At 41.5% G+C, this 20,940-nt stretch overlaps 1 protein-coding gene across 2 annotated transcripts in view; it reads left to right on the top strand.

The window, feature by feature from the left end:
* The window catches only part of AKT1 (AKT serine/threonine kinase 1), a 76,321-nt gene that overhangs the window by 41,121 nt on the left and 14,260 nt on the right, over positions 1 to 20,940 (top strand). For both annotated transcript variants that reach the window (XM_079307709.1, XM_079307710.1), the window contains exons 4-10: positions 5,111 to 5,222; positions 7,985 to 8,132; positions 12,455 to 12,586; positions 12,746 to 12,811; positions 14,677 to 14,745; positions 15,452 to 15,577; positions 16,883 to 17,011. In XM_079307709.1, the coding sequence (XP_079163835.1) occupies positions 5,111 to 5,222; positions 7,985 to 8,132; positions 12,455 to 12,586; positions 12,746 to 12,811; positions 14,677 to 14,745; positions 15,452 to 15,577; positions 16,883 to 17,011 (782 nt within the window). The remainder of the gene's footprint in view (positions 1 to 5,110; positions 5,223 to 7,984; positions 8,133 to 12,454; positions 12,587 to 12,745; positions 12,812 to 14,676; positions 14,746 to 15,451; positions 15,578 to 16,882; positions 17,012 to 20,940) is intronic.

Here is a 20,940-nt window from a genome sequence, read left to right as displayed (position 1 = left end):
AAGGCATCCTGGGCTGCCTGGTGGGAGGATGTTCCTAGCAGTGGCTCTTGCCTGGTGAACAGGCAGGCTCTTGCCTGGTGGCAGGTCAGGAAGGCCTTGAAGGCTGGGGTGGGACCTTCTTGCTAGAAGTCATTATTGTGGATTTGGGCCCACAGAAGCCACTGTTTCCCCACCAGGATTTAATTTCTCATATAGGCAGTAGCAAGCAGTGCTGCCAGCACTTCTGTCCCTTCTGGGTGCCCTCTACACTTTCACAGATTGACAGAATATTCTGAGTTGGACGAGACCCACAAGGATCATCGAGTCCAACTCTTCAAGTAAATGGCCCATATGGGGATTGAACCCACAAACTTGCTGTTATTAGCACCAGGCTCTGAACAGCTGAGCTCATCTCAGGGATCACTGTTGGGATGTATTTTGCAGCACAGGCTCTCCCTTTGAACCTGCTTGCCTGATCCTTTCATTTAGGTTAACATGTCACATTAGTGTGAATGAATTTGAGCTTCTCTGGAGGAAGGCTCAGGCCAGAGCACAGGCCTGTAGGAGCCTCCTGCCACTGAAAGGTGGGGGGAATTTAGATTAAACATTTTGTAAAAATTAATCCTTCTGTTTTCTTTTCCTCCAAGAGAACATGATAGCCCTGACTTTTTTTGTTAATTAGTGAACCAGATTTTTTTTTTTTTTAATGAGATGGCAGGCTGTCTCTGTCAGTCTGTTCTTTGGAAGTGGTCCCATGTTTCTGATTAGAATCTTTGCCCTCTTCTGCTGTACAAAAATGTAGGCTTTTTTATCTTTGCAAGTAAAAGGAGGGTTTTTTTAAAGGGGAATTTTATTATTTATTATATATTTATACTTGTAGTATAAAATTCCTATGAGTGATTTTGTCAGAGCACATGAGAAGTGGGAAATAATTCATGAGAAAGCTATGACAGAAGATTACTAATGGCCACCTGTCTTTAACAGGTATGAAGGAAGTATTAGCAATAAATCTGTGTGATTTACATGCACTTGACAATCTCTTCTTTCTCCTACACTAGCCTTTTCCTTTTGGTCTGTGAGGGTTTTAATCATACATTTTTGCAAACTTGTTTCTAAGCGACTCTAGCTAGAGAAAGGCTTACTATTTCTTTAAAACAATTTTTTCCATCTAATTTTTCTTTTAAAATAGCCATATACCAATGTTTGCTTTATTTAAGGAGTTTATTTTCTCTGGAATTAACCTATTAATGATTTATTAAAAAAAAAAACCAACAACAACCAAACACAAAAGAACCCAAAGTAACACTCGTGAAACATGGTCCCTGAATGTTTAACTGAGATTTTTGAATCTTATTTGTGTTTGTGTTCTGTACTTTACTACTAATAGGTTAGAAGGAATAAAAAAGTCTGTAACTAAAGTCTCTGCTCCAGAGCTCCTGCAGATGAATAACCAGTAGAGCCTGAGTTGTAAATCTGTGAGATAAGTAGCCTTCATACTGATTGTAATCTCGGATTATCATGTATGTCTCCCTATTAGGTTATAAGCCTTTAAAACCATATAGCTGAGAAAAGCAGTATATTGTGAAAAACCACATGGAGAGAGAGGCTGTTCCTGTTAGAAAGGGATTATTTCTCCCGGCTGTCAAAAAGGAAGATGGACTGTGGTGGTTTTGTTGTACTGCTGAAAGCATAATTGCTCAACAATACGAGAGCTCCTTTTGGGACAGGACTGTGTGTCTGCAGTCAAGCATTTTTCAGAGGGCACAGGATGGCCAGATTAGTGGTTGGATTTTTTTGTCTGCTGTTACTAAGAGCCACCTTTGTGCAGGTCTGTAACTTGGTGCTCCTGGCTCCTCAATTTTGGCGTGCTGAACAGTTCAGAGTTGAATCTACCCAGTGGTGCTGGCAGAAAGCACACACTTCAACATAATACTCCTGTCTTCAGAAAGTTTTATTTCTTCATCATTCTTATTTCCTTATTTGCCTTTTTCCTTTTTTCTTCCCGTTTTCTTTGTTTCTCCATACCTTTCCTTAAAGAAACCAGAGCAGGAATAGGAAGGATTCTTCCTTGACATTATTGTTTTAAGTGTGATGTCATTATATAGGGAGCAGTTTGACACTTTCATCGAAAGTAATCTGCCTTTTAGCTTAAGTGCTGGGAAAGCAAATATTATGACATTTTAGAAAGTCACTGGGATAATACTAAGTGTCTTTCAAATACAAAATGGTAATTTACATTTGAATGCCTTGGTGTCTATTCCTGTTAGGAACAATTTCTCTGTCCTACTTACTTTAAAAGACCAAAGCCAGGAAAGAATCAAAAGGTTCTTTAGAGAAATTTAAATAATTTTAACAGGCTGCTGTTTATAGTACTTACTCTATTGCAAATGGGGAGTACTTATGTTGGCCTGTTTCACAGGAGAAGCTTCCTTCAAAGTGGGTAGTGACCCTCAGCCCTTATTTGAAATGGAATGTTTTATAGCAGAATCCCCAAACATGCCATAAATCAGACCCAATACTACACAGCATCTGTCTGTGCTCTGCTGGAGAGGTGCACGTTGCAGTATTATATTGATGATCAGAGAAGGTGGATTTGGTGCTTCTCTAGCTTCAACTGCAGTGAATTTGGTTTAAAAGTAATAAAAATCTACTCTTCATTCATTTCATTGATAAAATCCATGTGGTTATCATATATGGTGAGAAATAAGTGGTAGTTTCAAACTTTGTAGAACCTATGTGGTACAACACTTCGGTAAAGCAATTTAAAAGTAAAGCCTTCTGTATTTCTTGATATGTGCTGTTATGATTGAGCAGCGTAATTAGACAGCATATTGTTCACTAAACAAAACAATTCTGGGTGACATTCTTGAATTATAGTGGTTATTAACTGACAAATCTCTATTATTCATCTTGCTGTATGCCTTAAAGATTGCTGGATCAGCAAGCTTAACAAATATCAATGGACAGTGCTGATTTAGGGGAAGAGTGACATGTAATTGGTTCTTGTCTATGACAGAAAATACCTTGTGTGGTTTATCATGCTAAAATCAAATGGTTAAATCAAGAGCTCATGGCTAGTTTAAATATCTATGCAGTTACTTCAGAATATGAATCTAAAGTGTTTTTAAAATCTAAGCAAAACCTCTCTGTTTATTTCTTTATAATGTTGTACTTCGGGGTAAGTATGGGAGAACAGCTCTGGATTAGCACAAGGTTAGGAAATAGCCTGATGTTTTTTTGAGTCTTCAGCCAGATTCAGTGCTTTAGGGCTGCATTGTGCAGGCTCCTAGGGGACAACCCCAGCCTTCATCTAATCACGTCAAGCAGATAAAAATGGGAGGCAGAACAAACAAACAACAAAAAAAGAAGGGCAGCTAAAGGGAGGTGGGAGGTCTGGGAGCAGGAGTGCAATCTTTGGAGCAGAATTTATCAGCACCAGGCTGACAGGGCTGCGCCAGCCCAGGCAGTTGTGTTTGGCTCTTGTTGCCATTCTGTGAGAGGATGGAGTGGCTGGGAGGCCAAATCCAGCCCGGCTGCATCGCTGTGTGGAAGTTGTTTAATCTGAATGAAGGAGTGCCCTTTATTGCGCTAAAGCCTCTGCGTGACTCATTAATAAACTTTCTCTTATCTAATTGGAGTGCTTTAGTAGGAAGCAGTATAACCTCAGCGTGCTATTAAAGAAAAATTATATTTTCTTGTCTTGAAAAATGCAGAGTTACTAATTGAAAAGCTTATAATTCCAGCAGCAAATGAGGCATGAAATATATTGCAAAAAATACAGCGCTCAAAAACACTGGCAGTAAATATTTTATCTTGGTGCTAATTAAGAGCTTGAACTTAAAACTGAGCGTTCTAAATTTACACAATAATGAAATTAACCTAATGGTACCAGTGTAGCCTTAGTGTAACGGGTACTGTTATTATGGTGGATTCTGTCCTCCACTTGCACGTTGCTGATGGTGGAGGAAGTTGATAGCTCTAGCAGAAAACAGAAATTTCTTCCTGTCTTCATAGTGCCTTTTTATTTATTTAGAAACCAATTTAGAAGCTGAAGGCCAAATAACAGCCAGCTTGTGGTTTCATTAACTGCAAGGAAAATAGTTTAATGCAAGAAAAAAAACTTCCACAATTATATTTCCCCCCTGCTCACTTAGTTTTTTAGTTTGACTTTCTTTTAGCAGGATCTGTTTAATTAATTAGCTTTTCTATTAATGTTTATCTAAGAAATGTGATGGTTTGGCTCCTGTTCTTATTTAATTGATTTTCTTTTGTTTTTCAGATCTCTCTTAGTAGAGCTAAAGTGTACCCTTTATCAGGAGCATTTTCTGGCCCAAATTTGAAGGATAAACACTTGTAACATCCTAAGAAGCTTAAAATAGTAGATGTGATTTAAAAATTAAAAAAAAAAAAATTACACTCAGCTCTCAACAGAACATTTTGATGAAGGAAGTGGTGGCTTAGCATGTAGCTGTACTTCTGTAGCCTTTTCAGGCTGTGCTTAAACCCTGGCAGTGGTGGAAGCTGCGTGTCCATGCAGCATCCACGGCAGCAGCTCCCCAAAGGCTTTTGGAGCAGGGTCTTCTCAGGGGGTGCCTTTGCAGTTTAATGTTCCCTCTAGTGTTTGAGAACTGGAAATGCTGAGGCTGGTCTTCATCAGGTTGCTGCAGAATGATCAGACATTCTCTTGCAGCTCCCTGGAACCTCGGACAGGGGTTTATGTGGGAAAGTCAGTAAGAGGGAAGGTGGGGACTTGACTTTAGTTTCAGTATATGTAATTGCTGCATTATCAAATGACTTTGGCCGTGTGCTGTGCTCTGGATGACCTTTAGAGTATGGGACCTGACTCTGAATGGCTTCTGTGTTATCACATCACATTTCTGCTTACCTCCATGGGCAAACCAAATGTGGATCCTTTCAAAGCAGAATTTGATTTCAGAGCTGCTTAGATGGCTATCTCCCAAGCTATTTATTGGTTTCATCAACACAGTAAATTGTCCCAAGTCTCCTGAAGAAGTACTTACAGAGATTTCTATGGCTGATTAATTGCAACAGTTTGCTAGATAAGAATAAAGACAAATGATTATTTAAACCTGCTTATGTACCATGACTCTTTCTTCCTTGATTGTGGTAGAGTGCCAGCTGATGAAGACAGAGCGACCTAAACCAAACACATTTATCATTAGATGCCTCCAGTGGACCACAGTAATTGAAAGAACATTTCATGTGGAGACTCCAGAGGAGCGGTATGTTTCATTCATATTTAATGCATAAACTCCTTGCAAAAGCAGATGCAAGTGTTCAGCATTAATAGTGAATCCTCTGCTGAAGCTCTTATTTATCAGATGATGTCTGATACTGTCCAGATACGTCTGGACTGAAAAGTGACAAATAATTTTTGAGTGCCTCAGTTTTAGTGTGTTCTCCAGTATAAAATCAACCCTAAAGGTGGGTCTCAGAAAGTGGATTTGGAGCTGTGTTTGTGAGTGAATTGTTGCTAGGTTGGGTATCCAAAATGGACAGGTGCAGGTGTGTACCAGCACACAGGTAGTTATTTCTGGAAATGTAAGGTTCATTTCTCACTGGAAATGTTGTGGTATGTAAAATGAAGGGTTTCTGACCTGGGAGTTTCTGGAAGGATGAACACAAGAGAAATAGAGATTCAGGCAGAGTTAAATTGTATCAAAATAGTGACCTTTTAAAGTCTATTTAGACACCCTATTTCTAAAGGAAAAGTTAGTTGTATCATTGCTGATTGCTAATGTTTTATGCAAATTAGATAATAAAGGTGATAGTTATCTGCTGCAGGTGCAGATTTCTGTTTCATCTTTTAGGAAACAAAGCTAAGAGCTACATCCTGTGCTCTCATCATTGGAGAATTGATCTCTTACCTCCAGAGAGAACAGTTTTCCAGCACAGCTATAATACAACTCCTGAGTATTTAAATATTTACTTGCTCTTCAGAAACTGATGTTAAATTATTCCAGTATCATTGCCCTAGGGGAGTGGGTATCTTAAAACCCTGGTCCTCCCTAGATATGATACTAGCACGTTTGTTTTGAAGACCAGTAAGTTCTACCCAGTATTACTCACTTATTTCTTTCATAGCCTTTGCATGCACTTTGCATGCTCCTTATTATTGCTTTTGATTCTGTTGCAATGATCAGAAGAAAGTTAAGTCAAATTAAAAGCAAAGAAAAAGAAACTGATGCTTGTTTCTTTTAGGAACTTCGTGGTCAGTGACCCTAAAGGGAGTGAATAGCAGTTTCCACTTGGGGGAAGATTGTGTTTCAGCCTTGTTTTGTTCCCTCCTAGCCAATTAAGTCAGCTTTGTGACACTTCAGGGCTCAGAGTGTTAGTCACCTCTGTTGTGTACTCTTGAGACATAAAAGCTGAGGGTGAAATTCTGTTCTCCCAGAAATCAAAGATACTCACTTCAGGAGGGCTGAGATCTCAACTAAGTCAGTAACAAAAGAGATATGAAGGTCAATATGCCTTTAGCTTTCTATATGCCTTTAGAACCAATGTTTCCTTTTTTGAGAGAAATGGAGAGAGGAAAAGTGCAGAAGTAGTTATTTTTGTAATAATTTTGAATATAAAAATATGACTAGTAAATAAGGGAATGTGTTAGTGATGGTGAATAGAACAGTCTGTGCTGGGAGTATAGAGAGAATGTTCTGAATATTTGGGATTACCTTGCTACCCTAGACAGGGCTGGATGAATTGTGCATAATTCAGGCAAAATCTAAAATAAAAAATGCACAAGGCAGGAAACACCTTACGTGGTGTAGTTGTTACTAAAATCTTGTGTTGGATACTTTTTCCCATGGACTTTACTTCCTCTGGGGAATGCTCTTCCTCTTCAATCCACTATGAACAGAAACTCACATGTTCAGATATGATTTTAAAAAAACCCAACTTCATAGGACCAGTGAAAAATTGGACATTGGTAAGGATGGCACAGCTGCACTGCAGAATGTGCACAGAGTTGTTCAGCATTGGCTGCTGCTAATCTTGCTGTAGTAGCAAAATATTTTACCTGGGATGTCCTTAGGAGAACAATTTAACTAGTTCCTAAAATACATTCTGTTCTCTGTATATACAAAAGACAGTAAACACGTTAAATTCAGGTATTCCACTGGATGTGTCTTCAGTCCCTGTGTTTATCTTTAAATCCTGTCCGGAGACCCTGGAAACCCTTATGAGTTGTATTATTTATGTTCAACAAATTTGCAGTGAAATCAAGTAAAGGCCAAGGACTTTCACTTCAGTAGCTTCCAAAGGTGTGAAATCTCCCAAAGGACACTGGAGTGGAAGTGGTCTCCATGGGAGTTGAAGGGGTCACTGTTAGAGCACTAGTTGCTGAAACAGCTGTGGAAACTTTATCATAACCAAGACCTGTGCCTAAGATGAAATGTCACTGCTTTTGCTGACATTCTGCTAAAGTTTGCACAGCAATTGCAGTACTAATGTCATCATCTTTACAACAGAAGAATAACCTAAGTGTCCTGAGCTTTAATACCTTCTCCAAGAACATCTCTTGCCACTACAGCCACTAAAATTTGGGATATGTGTGTGAAGAGTTGCTACAGTGTTCCCAGGAGTTGCATGTGTGTTTCAGTGCACCATAGAAATGTAGAAGCTGTCTTTAATTGCTTTGTGTTTCATGTAAGCCTTTTACTTTTTGGTTTTGGCAAGTCTATTTTGGTTATATAAATCACCAGGTCATATCCTGAGGTGTTAACTGAATGCCCATTAGAAATTCTGTTATCTGAAAAGCCTTGTAGTATGTCCAGTCTGGGAGGACTTCAGTTGTCTCTTGTTTCTAGTACAAATAACAAAGATTTTAAAAATGCATTTTTACAGTGCTTGAAAATGCACATATTTCAATATATCTCCCATTGATTCATCAGAGAGTATTAGTGACTCTGCTTCTTGGTGATCCTTGCCATGGCAGATGATAGTCTAAAGCCACAAGTAATTGATGTCTTTGCCTATATTTTGCCAGGGAAGAATGGACAAAAGCCATCCAAACAGTAGCAGACAGCCTCAAGAAACAGGAGGAAGAGATGATGGATTTTAGATCTGGCTCTCCCAGTGATAATTCAGGTGCCGAAGAAATGGAAGTTTCTATGACAAAGCCAAAACACAAAGTGGTGAGTATAGCAGGAGTGACTTTTTTAGGTCTCCTGAAATATAGACAAGAAATGGCCATCAAGCTGTGTCTGTTCCCTGCCAGTTACATGATTGGCTGTAGATGCAGCTTCTGGAGGAAACAATGGTCCCAGCTGAGCAGAGCCTGTCTGGGTCTGCCAGAGTTCTGAGTTCTCATGCTGGATGGCTTTCAAGGCCAGCTCAGGTCTGGGTTTGGTTTTCCTGTTTTCCCGTGGTGCAGAGCCTGAAACCAAAGCACCTGCTGGACCTTGTGACTCTGTAAACCCCTTGCAGGCTGGTGCAAAGGTATTCTGGTGGATTTGCAGGATTTAGGGTGGGCCTGTGGATTTAATTGCTCTGGATTAGGGGTTTAGGCTAACTCCAGCCAGCCACTGCAGTGTCTGTCCTTAGTGTTCCTACAGCTTGGGGTTTTGCATTAGGCACTACACAGTCTGAAGGGGACCAGCTATGGAATGGCCTTCCATGACATGAGCGTGTGCCAGAGGAGATCTTTGCCCTGTTGAGCTTTTTTAGGATCTGTCTTCAACTTCCCTTTATTTCTTTCTACTGCATTGTGTTCTTCTCTTCATTTTTCTGTTTTCAAAAGTGTTTCCACCTGTTCCCGCAGGAAGGAATTGATAGAAGCTTTCCCCATGTGAATGCATTGTCTGTGGATTTTAAGTGGGCACTTCTTGTGTTCTCATCTCACCACTTTCATAAGTTTGTTTCAGTTTTGGGAAAGCTGATGAAGTTTTTCTATAAAAAGATAGCCATCTACCAGTGCCTTCACTTCAAGGTTGTGTTACCCTTGTGTTATGATGTGGGTGGCTATTTCCATGCCACTCTGAGTCAGAGCTTGCCAGTAGGCTTCTGGGTTTTTTGCTGAACAGATCCTGCTCTTGCTGAGCAGTCCTTCATAGAAATGCAAGAAGGGGTGTCCTGGCAGAGCTGCCAGTCACTGACACCCCAGAGGCAGTGCTCCGTTCTCCCCTAACCCAGCTCCTGAGTGGCCAAATGACCACAAGTCCCATCTGAGTGAAGGGCCCATGAAGGCCAAGGGATATTTAGGGCAAACACAAAGCCATGACTTTGTCTAGATCCTAGTTCTTCTTAGAGATTCTATCTGAACACAGCTGGAATCCAGAAGTTGGTACCTGTATGTGTGCTTTTCTATATATTTTCTGTCTTTTTCTTGTAATTCTCTCTTGTTGGAATATATTGAGTAACTTACCATTGAATGGATTTAAAGTTTGATAAGGTGAGTGGTCCAAATTGATACTGTGAGAAGTGTTTTATGTTGATAGGATGTTGTAGTAAACCTTTAGTGAAAGTTCCTGATTTTTCTAAATTTTGCCAGTAAACTTGTGTGTTGTTTTGACCTCATGAGAATATCTGGTTGGTATTTCTCCCATGTGTCCATCTCAGAATAAGGAGAAAGTAGTTTTTTTGTCAAAACCCATGTTTTCTGGCAAAAAGGTCATGGAATCCTGGGTATAGAAGACACAGGTGTGAGAAAAACTGGCAGAAAACACAGGTACTTTTGGAGAATATTGTAACTTTGTCAAAAGAAGGGAAAAATACACCTTGTAAGAATTCCACTTCCGAGTCTTTAGTGTTGGAAGGGCCAGAGAAAGAGCTGATGAAGTTGCAAATTGCCTTGGAGGCTGAAACAATAGCTCGCCTCAGGGCCGAGTGAGAATTAACAGCCCAAAAGCAACTAGCCCCAAACCTGAGAAACCTGTTGGACAACTCTGTGAGGAACCAAAGAGCTTAAGAGTTGCAAATTAACACCGTTGAGGAAGGTGTGGAGGATGAACCAGGGTCTTCCAGCCTGGGGGAGGAGTTGAGCCTCCCTGAAGGTGATTTCAGCTCCCCCAGCTCTTTGGAGGAGTTGGATGCAACAAAGCCAAACCCCTCCCCAAATCATAAACTCCGCCCATTGGTAAAAAATGAGCAGGTGAGACTCCCTGAGCATGATGTCACTGATGTCACCTCCCTCCACTCCTTGGAGAAGGGGTTTTACTCAGCAAAGCCATCCCCCATGCCCCCCACCCCAAGCCCTGCTGTCAAGAGGCAGAGCCAGTCGTGGTATCACACTCTGCAACAGAATTGGTCAATTTGCAAGGAAAAATTATCAATTGTCCTAAAGAAAATAAAACTGAGAATATTTTGAAAATGTCACTGATGGGGACTGAAATAAAGCTTTCTGAGGATCTGTTGTGTGAAAAGTTTAAACCTGGGGGGGGGAAACTCATCCCTCTCCTCACTCCAACATGTAAAATTAGTGGGAGTGTGGCAGGCAGTGGGCTTCCAACCAATGCACAGGAAACAGCTGGTGTGCCCTCTTGGCCTCCTCCAATGTTGTTTTTATTTATTGCAAAATTTAAGGATCAAGACCGAGACAAAAAACTCTGCACCAGCTAAAGTGGTGAATTTAAATATCCTCAAAGTTTCCCTGTATTTGCTGTGAATCTTTGCAAACTCCTCCTACTCGGTCTCCTCCTGGCAGCAGTGATGTTGAGCCTTGCTTGTCACTAGATGCTGGAGGTGGAACTGCTGCAGAATTTGTAACCTCTTGGGGAAAAAATACTTTTATCATTGTGCAAGTTTGTTGTTTTTGGTAATAACTCTGTATGTTCAAGTATATCCTGGTCAGCCAGAAGACTGGGTGTATGTCTGGAAGTGGAGTAAAGAGTTGCTTAAGCAGAAGTGGAAAGGACTTTAACTGTACACACAGCTGTGAGATCTGCAGCTGGAGACATCTAAGTTATGTGAATAAAGTCAGCTCTGGACAAAGAGGAGCACAGAGGGATGGTATTGGACAGTATATAAACAGTAAATCTGTTGGAGATACAGCTGCAATGAAATCTGAAATCTAAAATGAAATACATTAAATGATTTATAATATTGTATTTTCAGAGCAGTGTCCCCAGCATGCCAGCACAGTTTTTTGCTCCTGGGTTAGTCGACCATCCTAGCAGGCCCTTGTACCTAACAGCTGTAGTAACAAGCATGGTTTCCAAGGGGTGAGCAAGAAAGAATGGAGTGGTGTCATTTTTCCTAAGGACCACTCTGGCATCACACACACAGAACAAATACATATAATTGGTTAGCTTTTCGACTGGAGTCCAGATTTGCAGAATTACATGTAACAGAATGTTAGATCCAATGAAAACTGTTTTGTCTAAAGTTAAAAGGTCTCAAAATGATGTCTGGCTACTACTCTAACTCAAGTTGGCCTACATAAGTGATACATGGTGATAAGAATACTGAACAGTATTGTTAAGGTACTAGAGAACTAAAGTTTTATTAGTGGTGATTTCATTTTTAATGTGTTCTAAGGTTATTTTCACGGACTTAATTATTCAATTAAACTTTCTATAGCAGAGAAGACAAAAGATTGCCAAAAGTACTACACAAAAGTACATGCTTCCTCTTTCTGAAGAAATGTTGGGATGCATGTGTGTGGGGGAAGGGGACAGTCAGTTAGAGTTTCTATGTGAACACAGCTGGAACCCAGTAGCTGGTAGCTGTATGTGTGCTTTTATGTATATTTTCTGTCTTTCTTGTAATTCTCTCTTGTCGGAATATTTTGAATAATTTATCACTGAATGGATTTAAAGTTTGCTAAGGTAAATGGTCCAAGTTAATGCTATGAAAAGTGTTTTGTGGTGATAGGATGTTGTAGTAAACCTTCAGTGAAAGTTCCCTGATTTTTCTAAATTTTGCCAGTAAACTTGTGTGTTGTTTTGACCTCATGAGAATATCTGGTTGGTATTTCTCCCATGTGTCTTAACTCAGAGTGCCTGAACCACTGGAAAGCCCTTCCAAAATCCCATTGAGTGAGTAAGTAGATAGAGACCTTACAGGGAGTAATTTTGTCTATGGTTTTTAGTGCAGTTCAATGAAGCACAAGAAAACTGGTCTCCTAGACAGGTGGGGAACATCAGAAAAAAGGAATCAGAGCAGCGTGTGCCTTTTAATGAATATTTGCACTGACCAAGAGGTCAGAAAGGCTGTGGGTTAATACATTCAGTGTTACTTGTACAGTCGAGTGTTGAGTCATGCAAAAGAGTGTTCTGTTAATTGAAAGCTTATGGTTTTCTGTAAATAGTTTGATTGATTATCTTTGGGAGTGCACTGGCATTCATTTTTATGGAAGAATCATTTCTGCTCCTGAATTCTGCTAAACAAAAGGATTAAAAAGGCCACATGTGCGACATATGCGATGCATTCTCACGTGAATGAGAAATTCTGGTCTGAGAATAATACACTTCTTGTTAGATCATGTAATTCAGTTCTTCTTTATCTGTATCGTTAACAGACCATGAATGAGTTCGAATACCTTAAGCTACTGGGAAAAGGCACTTTTGGAAAGGTCATTTTAGTTAAAGAAAAAGCAACTGGACGGTATTACGCTATGAAAATTCTGAAGAAGGAAGTTATTGTAGCAAAGGTGAGTAGATGAGAAACTCAGGGATGTGGTTCACCCTTGCATTCTCAAAGTCATGGGAAGGATTCTCAGAGTAATTATAAATAATTGCTCTGTTAGTGTTTGAAATGGACCCCTGATCTGGGGCATCACTTTGCTGATTTGCTCCTGCTTGTGTTCCAGGATGAAGTGGCGCACACGCTGACAGAAAACCGGGTTTTACAGAACTCTCGGCACCCCTTCCTGACAGTAAGCATTTCTGCCTCACAGTATAACTTGGCATCACCACCACCAAGGCTTTCCTTATTTTTTGTTACTTACATAATGCATCTGAGATCTGTATTTACAGAGTGGCTGTGTAGTTTTGTACCCTTCCATTTTAGGGCCATACAAATGAAAATAGTTTTTCAAGTTTTCTGATTATTGCAGGGCAGGTCCTCAGCACCTCTTGAAGACCTGTTTCAGGGTGTGGTTTGACATTAGGGCTCACCCATCTAATGACTCCATATCTCTGAGAGGAGTATCTGCTTTCCTTGCCCTTCAAATGTTTGGTCTCCTCTTTGTAGCAGAGATCAGGGTGACTCTGTTCTTGTGACAAACAAATTCAGGAAGATACACTAGGGAGAAAAACCTTTGATTTTGTCTCTGTTGTTTTTTTAAGCTCCCGATAACAGCTCACTGTGGAATCAGCAGCAGAATGCCAGCCAAAGGGTAGTGAGTGGTCAGAGCATGTGGACTGGGGAGGGGAAGAGCAGGACTGTGCTTTATCTGCTGCTTTCCTTTTGAATTGTAAAGTCAATCCATACTCTCACTTTAGGCCTCCAGTACCAGCAGTCTCTCTGGCTGAGTTCAGATATCCAAGTTCTATATCAAGATTTTGTTTCTAATATTTATTACAAGTTGTCTCTGAATTGTTTACAACTGCTTAAAGCCTCTAAGAGACTGTATAGGATTCTTGTTTCATTTGGCCAGGTACAGGGGCTTAGCTGGAACACAGACCTTTTAAGCATGACCTCTGGAAGTAAATATTGCCTGTATTAAGTAAAGTCAATAATGTTGACATGTCTAAAACCTGGTCCTGTCTAAAACCTGGTCCTTCGTTTTTCTGGAAAAAATATGATTGGTTTAAAAGTGCCACCCTTTGTAATGAAGACAACAATATTATATACAGTATTTTATTTTTATGTTTTTATAAACCCAAATATCCAGAACAAGGGCTGTCTTGGGACATTAGCTACAAGACTGGGTTTAGCTTGAGTACTAGGAAGAGGTTCTTACCTTACCCAGAGAGTAATTGGGCCCTGGAATAGGCTCCCCAGGAAAGTGGTTGCAGCACCAGCCTGACAGAGTTCAAGAAGAATTTGGACAACACTCTGAGGCCCATGGTGGGATTCTTGGAGTGGGCTTGTGTAGGGATGGAAGTTGGACTCGATGATCCATGTGGGCCCCTTCCAGCTCAGCATATTCTGTGATAATAAATCCTAACACTATGACAAACAAGTTGATGTTACCCTTGCCATGGGAATACATGTGACAATACACAGGCACCTTGTGACTCTCCACCACAGCCTCCATCTGTTTTTGTGTATTGCTCACAAATTGGTATTGCCAGTGTTGGCCAATCCCCTGGCAGGCTGTCAGCAGGGAACAGTTGCAGGCAGCAGGGCAGAAGCCAGGGAATTGGTGTGTGAAAATACTCATGTGTTTCATATAAGAGGTCTTGTAGCCAGTGTGGTGAAACTTTGTGCTCCAGGGGTTGGTTGTGGCCTCATACCTGTTAGTTGAACCTGTGGCCAGAGGAGAAAACTTCACAGTCACTGTCAGTACACCCTGAGTCCCTGTTAATGGACCAGGACTTTGTTTCACAGCATTTTAGATGGTGATAGCTTCTGCAAAGAATTTGCTTAATGTTTTATTAAATTTATTTAATGAAATAAGTTGGCAGTGAATCAGTCCTCAGCTGCAACAGGAAAATGCAAGTGTTGTGGAAGATTTAAGGACAAAAACTTCACTAAAATAGAAAATTTCATGTCTGCTTCTGAAAATCTATTAAAAATGCTTTTCTGACTGTCACTATGATCTGTCTTCTAAGTTTTGATTTAAATTTGTTTCAGGCTTTAAAGTATTCCTTTCAGACACATGATCGCTTGTGTTTTGTTATGGAGTATGCTAATGGAGGGGAGGTAAGGGAAATACAATAATGTTTAATACTTTAGGATTATCCTGTTCTACTGCTAATTTTGCTTGACATTATTTAGCTAAGGTCTATTTTTGCAATTCTAATTAATCCAAGTTGTCTCAATTAAACAGATTGTTCACAGGTTTAACTAACATGAAGAAGTAAGATTCAATTTTTTCAACTGCATTTTTAGAACATAGAGGTTTTGAGCATAGGTTCATATTTTACATGACAGCAATATATTGTAATCTGACATTAAGAAGTTCAAGAAGGCAAGGTTGCTTTCTGGTTGCTCTAGTTGCCAGACAAGTTTTAACACTTAATATTGTGAGCATACTTGGAAGGAGAACTAGAAACTGCTAACTACTATTACAGTCAGGAAGGAAAAGTCGAAATATTAACATTTCTCTAAATCATGTATTAGGCTGTAGTTTTAATATGTAATTGTAGTACAGTCAAAAATAGTTTTATAATTTTCTGAACCTGTAAGACTGTAGTACATGAACAGTTATCAGTGTGCATCTGTGAATATGAGACATAATTATCTAATAATTTAGTTTATAATGCTTTTAAACACATTTGGGAACACAGCTGGGTGACAGTGGGAAGGGGTTTTCTCTTAGGTAATAGCACCTTCTAAGCAGGATGGCTTGTGAACTGTAAGACATAATTCAGAAGCATTTCAAGTTAACAAATGACTGTTCTTGTAGTTGTTTTTCCATCTGTCAAGAGAGCGTGTCTTCTCTGAAGACCGGGCTCGGTTTTATGGGGCTGAGATTGTTTCAGCACTGGATTACCTGCATTCAGAGAAGAATGTGGTTTATAGAGATTTGAAGGTACGTAGAAAAATAATTTTCAGCCTTTTGGGGTTTGGCTTTTTATTTGTTGTTAAAAAAAGCAAATGATCTTGAACTATTAAGAAATCCTTTCCTGACTGAACTTTATCCAAACTGTTGTTGCAGCTGTTGGGCTGGACTTTACAGGATGTCTAAACCCTTTGATAGTCCAAGGAGCTGCATAAGGCATTTATTGTGACTCTGGCAGCATTTCAGAGAACATGGAGGATTACTGGGCTACAGGGGTTTCATTTTCACTTGCCTCCTTATGTTCTGAGAGAGACTTTTCTGGTGCTTCTGCACGGTGGGGCATTGTCCTGGTCTTAGCAGAGAGATGGAAATTCACACTGCATGGACTTAGCAGTGTACTCACATCAACTTCATAGTAGCAGCTTGCAGTTAGGAAAACTGCCTAAGCTTCAAGTTACTCATTGGTTTGGGGAGCACAGAAGGGGAAAAAAAAGCCCCAACCAAACAAGATATCTCAGGACAAAAAAACTTGAGAAACACTTGAGGAAAATGCAGCAATGACAGTTTTTTTCTTCCTGAGAAGAGAGGACAGGATGAAGGGATCCTGGTGGTTTATTTAGCAGCAGTCTGAAATGAAGCATGCTCTGTAATATTTTCAGACTATGTCAGAGTGATTTTGGGATCTCTGCTGGGATTTTCTCTCCCATATCACTGTGATTCCCCTGTAATACATTTTAATGATATGATGAGGAAACTGTCCTAATTCCTGTGTGACTTTCTCAAAATTAGGGGCTCAGGGTGGGATGAATACCATGTGCTGAGTAAATGTATATAGTGATTCTCACTTAAAGGATCTCTTTGGAGGTGGTTCTTTAACCTTGCATATGATTTCTGCTTTATTTATGTTTTGCTATTACTGGACTGATTTCTATTACATATGCTAGTATTCCTGATAATTTCATAAAATTAGAGTAAAAGCAGGGATGAAGTTGTGTGAGGGGGAATATACTCTTAATATACTTTCTAAAGAGCTGGTGTTCTATTGATGATGATATTGTAGAAGCATAAATATAATGTTCATGCTCTGCATTCTTTCTGTATATATGGTTGATTACCCCAAGACTACAAATTACTTACTTAATGTTCCCGAAAGAACTGAGAAAAATGTTGCAAATGTATATTTACATTTTACATGCTCTGGCAGTTGCTATGGCTCTGACCCTAGTGAGGATGAGGTTCAAAACAGATCTGCAAAATTCATGCCTTTGATTATCCTGCTCAGGACCACTGTATGTTACAGGTAATCATGTCTTTTAATTTGGCTTTTCTTCCCAGTTGGAAAATCTTATGCTGGATAAAGATGGACACATAAAAATAACAGACTTTGGACTATGTAAAGAAGGCATCAAGGATGGAGCAACAATGAAGACTTTCTGTGGCACTCCAGAGTATCTTGCACCAGAGGTATGTTTATGTTGGCTGTTGTGTTAAATTGCCTTCTTACATGCCTTCCGTGGTAGCAGTAGGAGTACAGAATAATTCCTGTGCCATGATGTGCTCATGCACTAACTGCTGTTATATAATTACACATCCTGAGACTCCTTTATTCATCATGATCTGGAACACATCTTTAGCATAATGATACACGATCATTTTTTGGCAGGGTAGTTTCTTCCACTTGACGGAATACGTACGTTTTACTGGAATAGTTCTTGTTTCTTGTATCAGCTGGGTAATTAAAAAGAACCCCTCTTATAATCACTTCAAGTATTTCACTATAGGTTACCTTTTTTGCAGCTTGCTATGTGTTGTCCTGTTTGAAAGGTATCGATAGGACTTCACTTGAGAAGTGGAAGCATTGTGGTGTTACAGCTTGGAGTGAGGGGCAGATGAGAAGTGAAGTCAGGCTGTAGGGGATGCTCAGTGCTCCACAGGCAGGCACTGGTTTCTCTGCCCACACTCTGAGCTGTGTGGAAGCAACTCCTGCACTCGGGAGTTTGGGGCACAGAGCCTCAGTCAACATGGTGTGCCTTGCACAGGGGCTGCTGCCCTTGCAGTGAGGCTCTGCTCCCCTTGCAGTGAGGCTCTGCTCCCCTTGCAGTGAGGCTCTGCTCCCCTTGCAGTGGGGCTCTGCTCCCCTTGCAGTGGGGCTCTGCTGCCCTTGCAGTGAGGCTCTGCTCCCCTTGCAGTGAGGCTCTGCTCCCCTTGCAGTGAGGCTCTGCTCCCCTTGCAGTGAGGCTCTGCTGCCCTTGCAGTGGGGCTCTGTTCCCCTTGCAGTGAGGCTCTGCTGCCCTTGCAGTGGGGCTCTGCTGCCCTTGCACAGGGGCTCTGCTGCCCTTGCAGTGGGGCTCTGCTGCCCTTGCAGTGGGGCTCTGCTTCCCTTGCAGTGGGGCTCTGCTCCCCTTGCACAGGGGCTCTGCTGCCCTTGCAGTGGGGCTCTGCTCCCCTTGCAGTGAGGCTCTGCTCCCCTTGCAGTGGGGCTCTGCTCCCCTTGCAGTGGGGCTCTGCTCCCCTTGCAGTGAGGCTCTGCTGCCCTTGCAGTGGGGCTCTGCTCCCCTTGCAGTGGGGCTCTGCTCCCCTTGCAGTGAGGCTCTGCTCCCCTTGCAGTGAGGCTCTGCTGCCTTTGCAGTGGGGCTCTGCTGCCTTTGCAGTGAGGCTCTGCTGCCCTTGCAGTGGGGCTCTGCTGCCCTTGCAGTGAGGCTCTGCTCCCCTTGCAGTGGGGCTCTGCTGCCATTGCAGTGGGGCTCTGCTGCCCTTGCAGTGGGGCTCTGCTGCCCTTGCAGTGAGGCTCTGCTCCCCTTGCAGTGGGGCTCTGCTGCCCTTGCAGTAGGGCTTTGCTCCCCTTGCAGTGGGGCTTTGCTTCCCATGGCATTTGCATTTCCATCAGGTCAGAGCTCATGCAGAAGCTGGCCTTGGGCTGCTGGCAGATTATAGATTGTTGGCACAGCTTTCCTCTGAACTGGGAGACTTGAGCAGTGCAAACCTGCCTTGAATTGAACTGTGCAAAAGTAACAAAGGATAGGAAACCAGCGTGGAGGAGGAATATTTCTGCTGGGAGCTGATGTCTTTGCTGATCAGCGCTTTTGTGCTCCCTGCTTTCATAGTGGTGGCAGCATGCTCTTGGGTTTTGTTTGGTTTTTGTTTTGTTGTTTTTTTTTAACTCCCAGCTGCTTTCAAGGGCCTCCAGTCCTTTGTAATAATGAAGAACATGGGCACCTGTCGAAGTAGCTTGCAGCAAAGAGGCGGAGCCCGTCTCATGATGCCTGCCAGCTTTTCCATGGATCACCAGAAGTCTTCAGTGAATCTAAATGGGGGTCCATGCACCACAATTTGAGGTTTACTGATGCAGAGAGTAATTAGCAGTATGATGGAGGGTTTATTATTCATAAACATGGCTTTTATTTTAGCTTTCCTCTTAAAATCAATTGCTGAACTTCAGTTTTTCATCAAGGATTTTATGAGGACGCTGAAAATATTTATTGGTTTGGTTTTTCGAACTTGGAATGTGGGGATTCCCTGTGCAGGCAGTTGGGCTGTTCTTTCTGTTCTGTTACTTGCTTTTTTTAAAATTTTATTTTATATTTATGATGATTTGCCTCATCCAAAAACCCTGAAGGACAAATCCTTTTGATTAACTCAGTTCTCTCCCTTACTTGCAAACCCCATCTGTGAGTTGGAGTGTTAAATTCTGGTTGTCATCTGGCTGATAGCATACAAAAAAATCTGGAGATTTTGTGCAAGTGATCTTCCATGTGTTTAAGGTCATGCAGCCTTTAAAGGAGGGATGTTGATGCTCTTGTCTGCATTTGTAACTCGAGTCCAGCACAGCAGTGTGTCTGTACAGTTGTTGCATCGTTGTTTTTAGGTTCATACTGGAATCTCATGCATGGATGACAGTGACTGAACCATGTCAACTTTGATGTGTCAGATGCATCAATGGCTGTGATGTTTACAGCTGTTCTGCCTTCTCTTTCGAATTCCATCTCACAACAGTCTAGAGCTGCTCGTTAGGAAATGATGATCCCTTAATTTAAGTGAAATGACCTTGTTACTTTACTGCTCCCCAGCTATGCAGTGTGGATGGGTGCAATCTTGTTTTTTTATGGTGCAGTTTTGATACTCACACCATTGCTCTCTTCTGTGCAATCACTAATGTGATGATATGCTCATTGTGCTAAAGAACTTTGAAGAAATAAGCATTTTATACTCTGTTTAAAATTAATGGAGGTGAAGGAGATCGTTGTAGTTAGTAATCTAGCTTATAATACAGAGTATTAATGCACTTTTTCAAGTAACATCTGAAGTGTTCACTGCATTTCAAAAGCACCTGTAACATTAACTACATGCACAACAAAGGCCTCTGGTTTTCTTTTTCTTTCAGTCTCTCCTATTGCATCTCTTGCATCAATTTAAAAAGTAAAAACGCGTATCGGAGGCCGTGTGAGTGTTTTATTTTGGGTAAGGCGAGTGTAGGGGAGTGTGAGCAGGAAGCGCTGGTCGAGCAGGGTGACTCAGAGCAGGAACTGCATTGTCACAGGAGCCGGGAGCCCGGGGCTGGGGAAGGACGGGCTCTGGAATGCCGCTGCCGGCAGCTGTGCCGGCCCTACATGGAGGGGCAGCTGCACGGCCAGCTGTCGTTTGCTGTGAATCATACGGCCCGGGATGCCCTAAATAGACCGACGTGGGGTAATCTAATACCTGGCAGCCTTTTGATTTTTACTGCAGGCTCTCTCCCTCGTTCAGATAATTAAGGGGAATAATTAGGGAATAAAGGGAGGCAGAGTGCAAACAGTTGTTACGTGAAGTGCCTCAATGCTTCTTTTTTTATGTGCAAAACCTTTATGTCAAGATTTGCAAGAGGTTAAGATCTTGCTTTTGTTAAACTTGAACTGACTTTGGCTCTTTTACCTTTTTAATTTTGAGTGTTAAGTATTCTGAATTGCAGGAATGGAAAGCTCACACAGACACTGTGCAACAAGAAAACAGGATGATAGTGTAGTTGTGGTTTGTGCTCCTAGCAAGTGTAAGCAGCTCAGTGCAGGCCCATGCAAGGAGTAAAGATCAGAACTAAAACCTGAGGACAGGATCTGGAACATGAGATGTTGGTGTCAGCTACAGACAACTGCATAGGAGACACAGAGTCTAGAGAAAGTCCTTGTAACATCCACTGCACAAGCCACAAAACTCTCCCCACTCCCTTCAGCAATCCACTGTGCAGAAGGTCAGAAATGCACTGTGGCAGGGCTTCTCTGGAGCAGGCAGGAGAGGTGGAGGGTGCTGCTGGGGTCCTGGGTCCCTGCACCAGCTGCTGCTTTGCTAGGTAGAAGTGCCCAGGGGAAGGGAAGAATGAGCTGTGCTGGGCTCCTGTTGCTGTGAGACCTGGCAGAAATCCA

Source organism: Erithacus rubecula, assembly GCF_903797595.1.
Source record: "Erithacus rubecula genome assembly, chromosome: 6".
Taxonomy (NCBI): Eukaryota; Metazoa; Chordata; class Aves; order Passeriformes; family Muscicapidae; genus Erithacus; species Erithacus rubecula.
The sequence above is the reverse complement of the archived record's forward strand: the minus strand, read 5'-3'. Positions and strand labels throughout refer to the sequence as shown.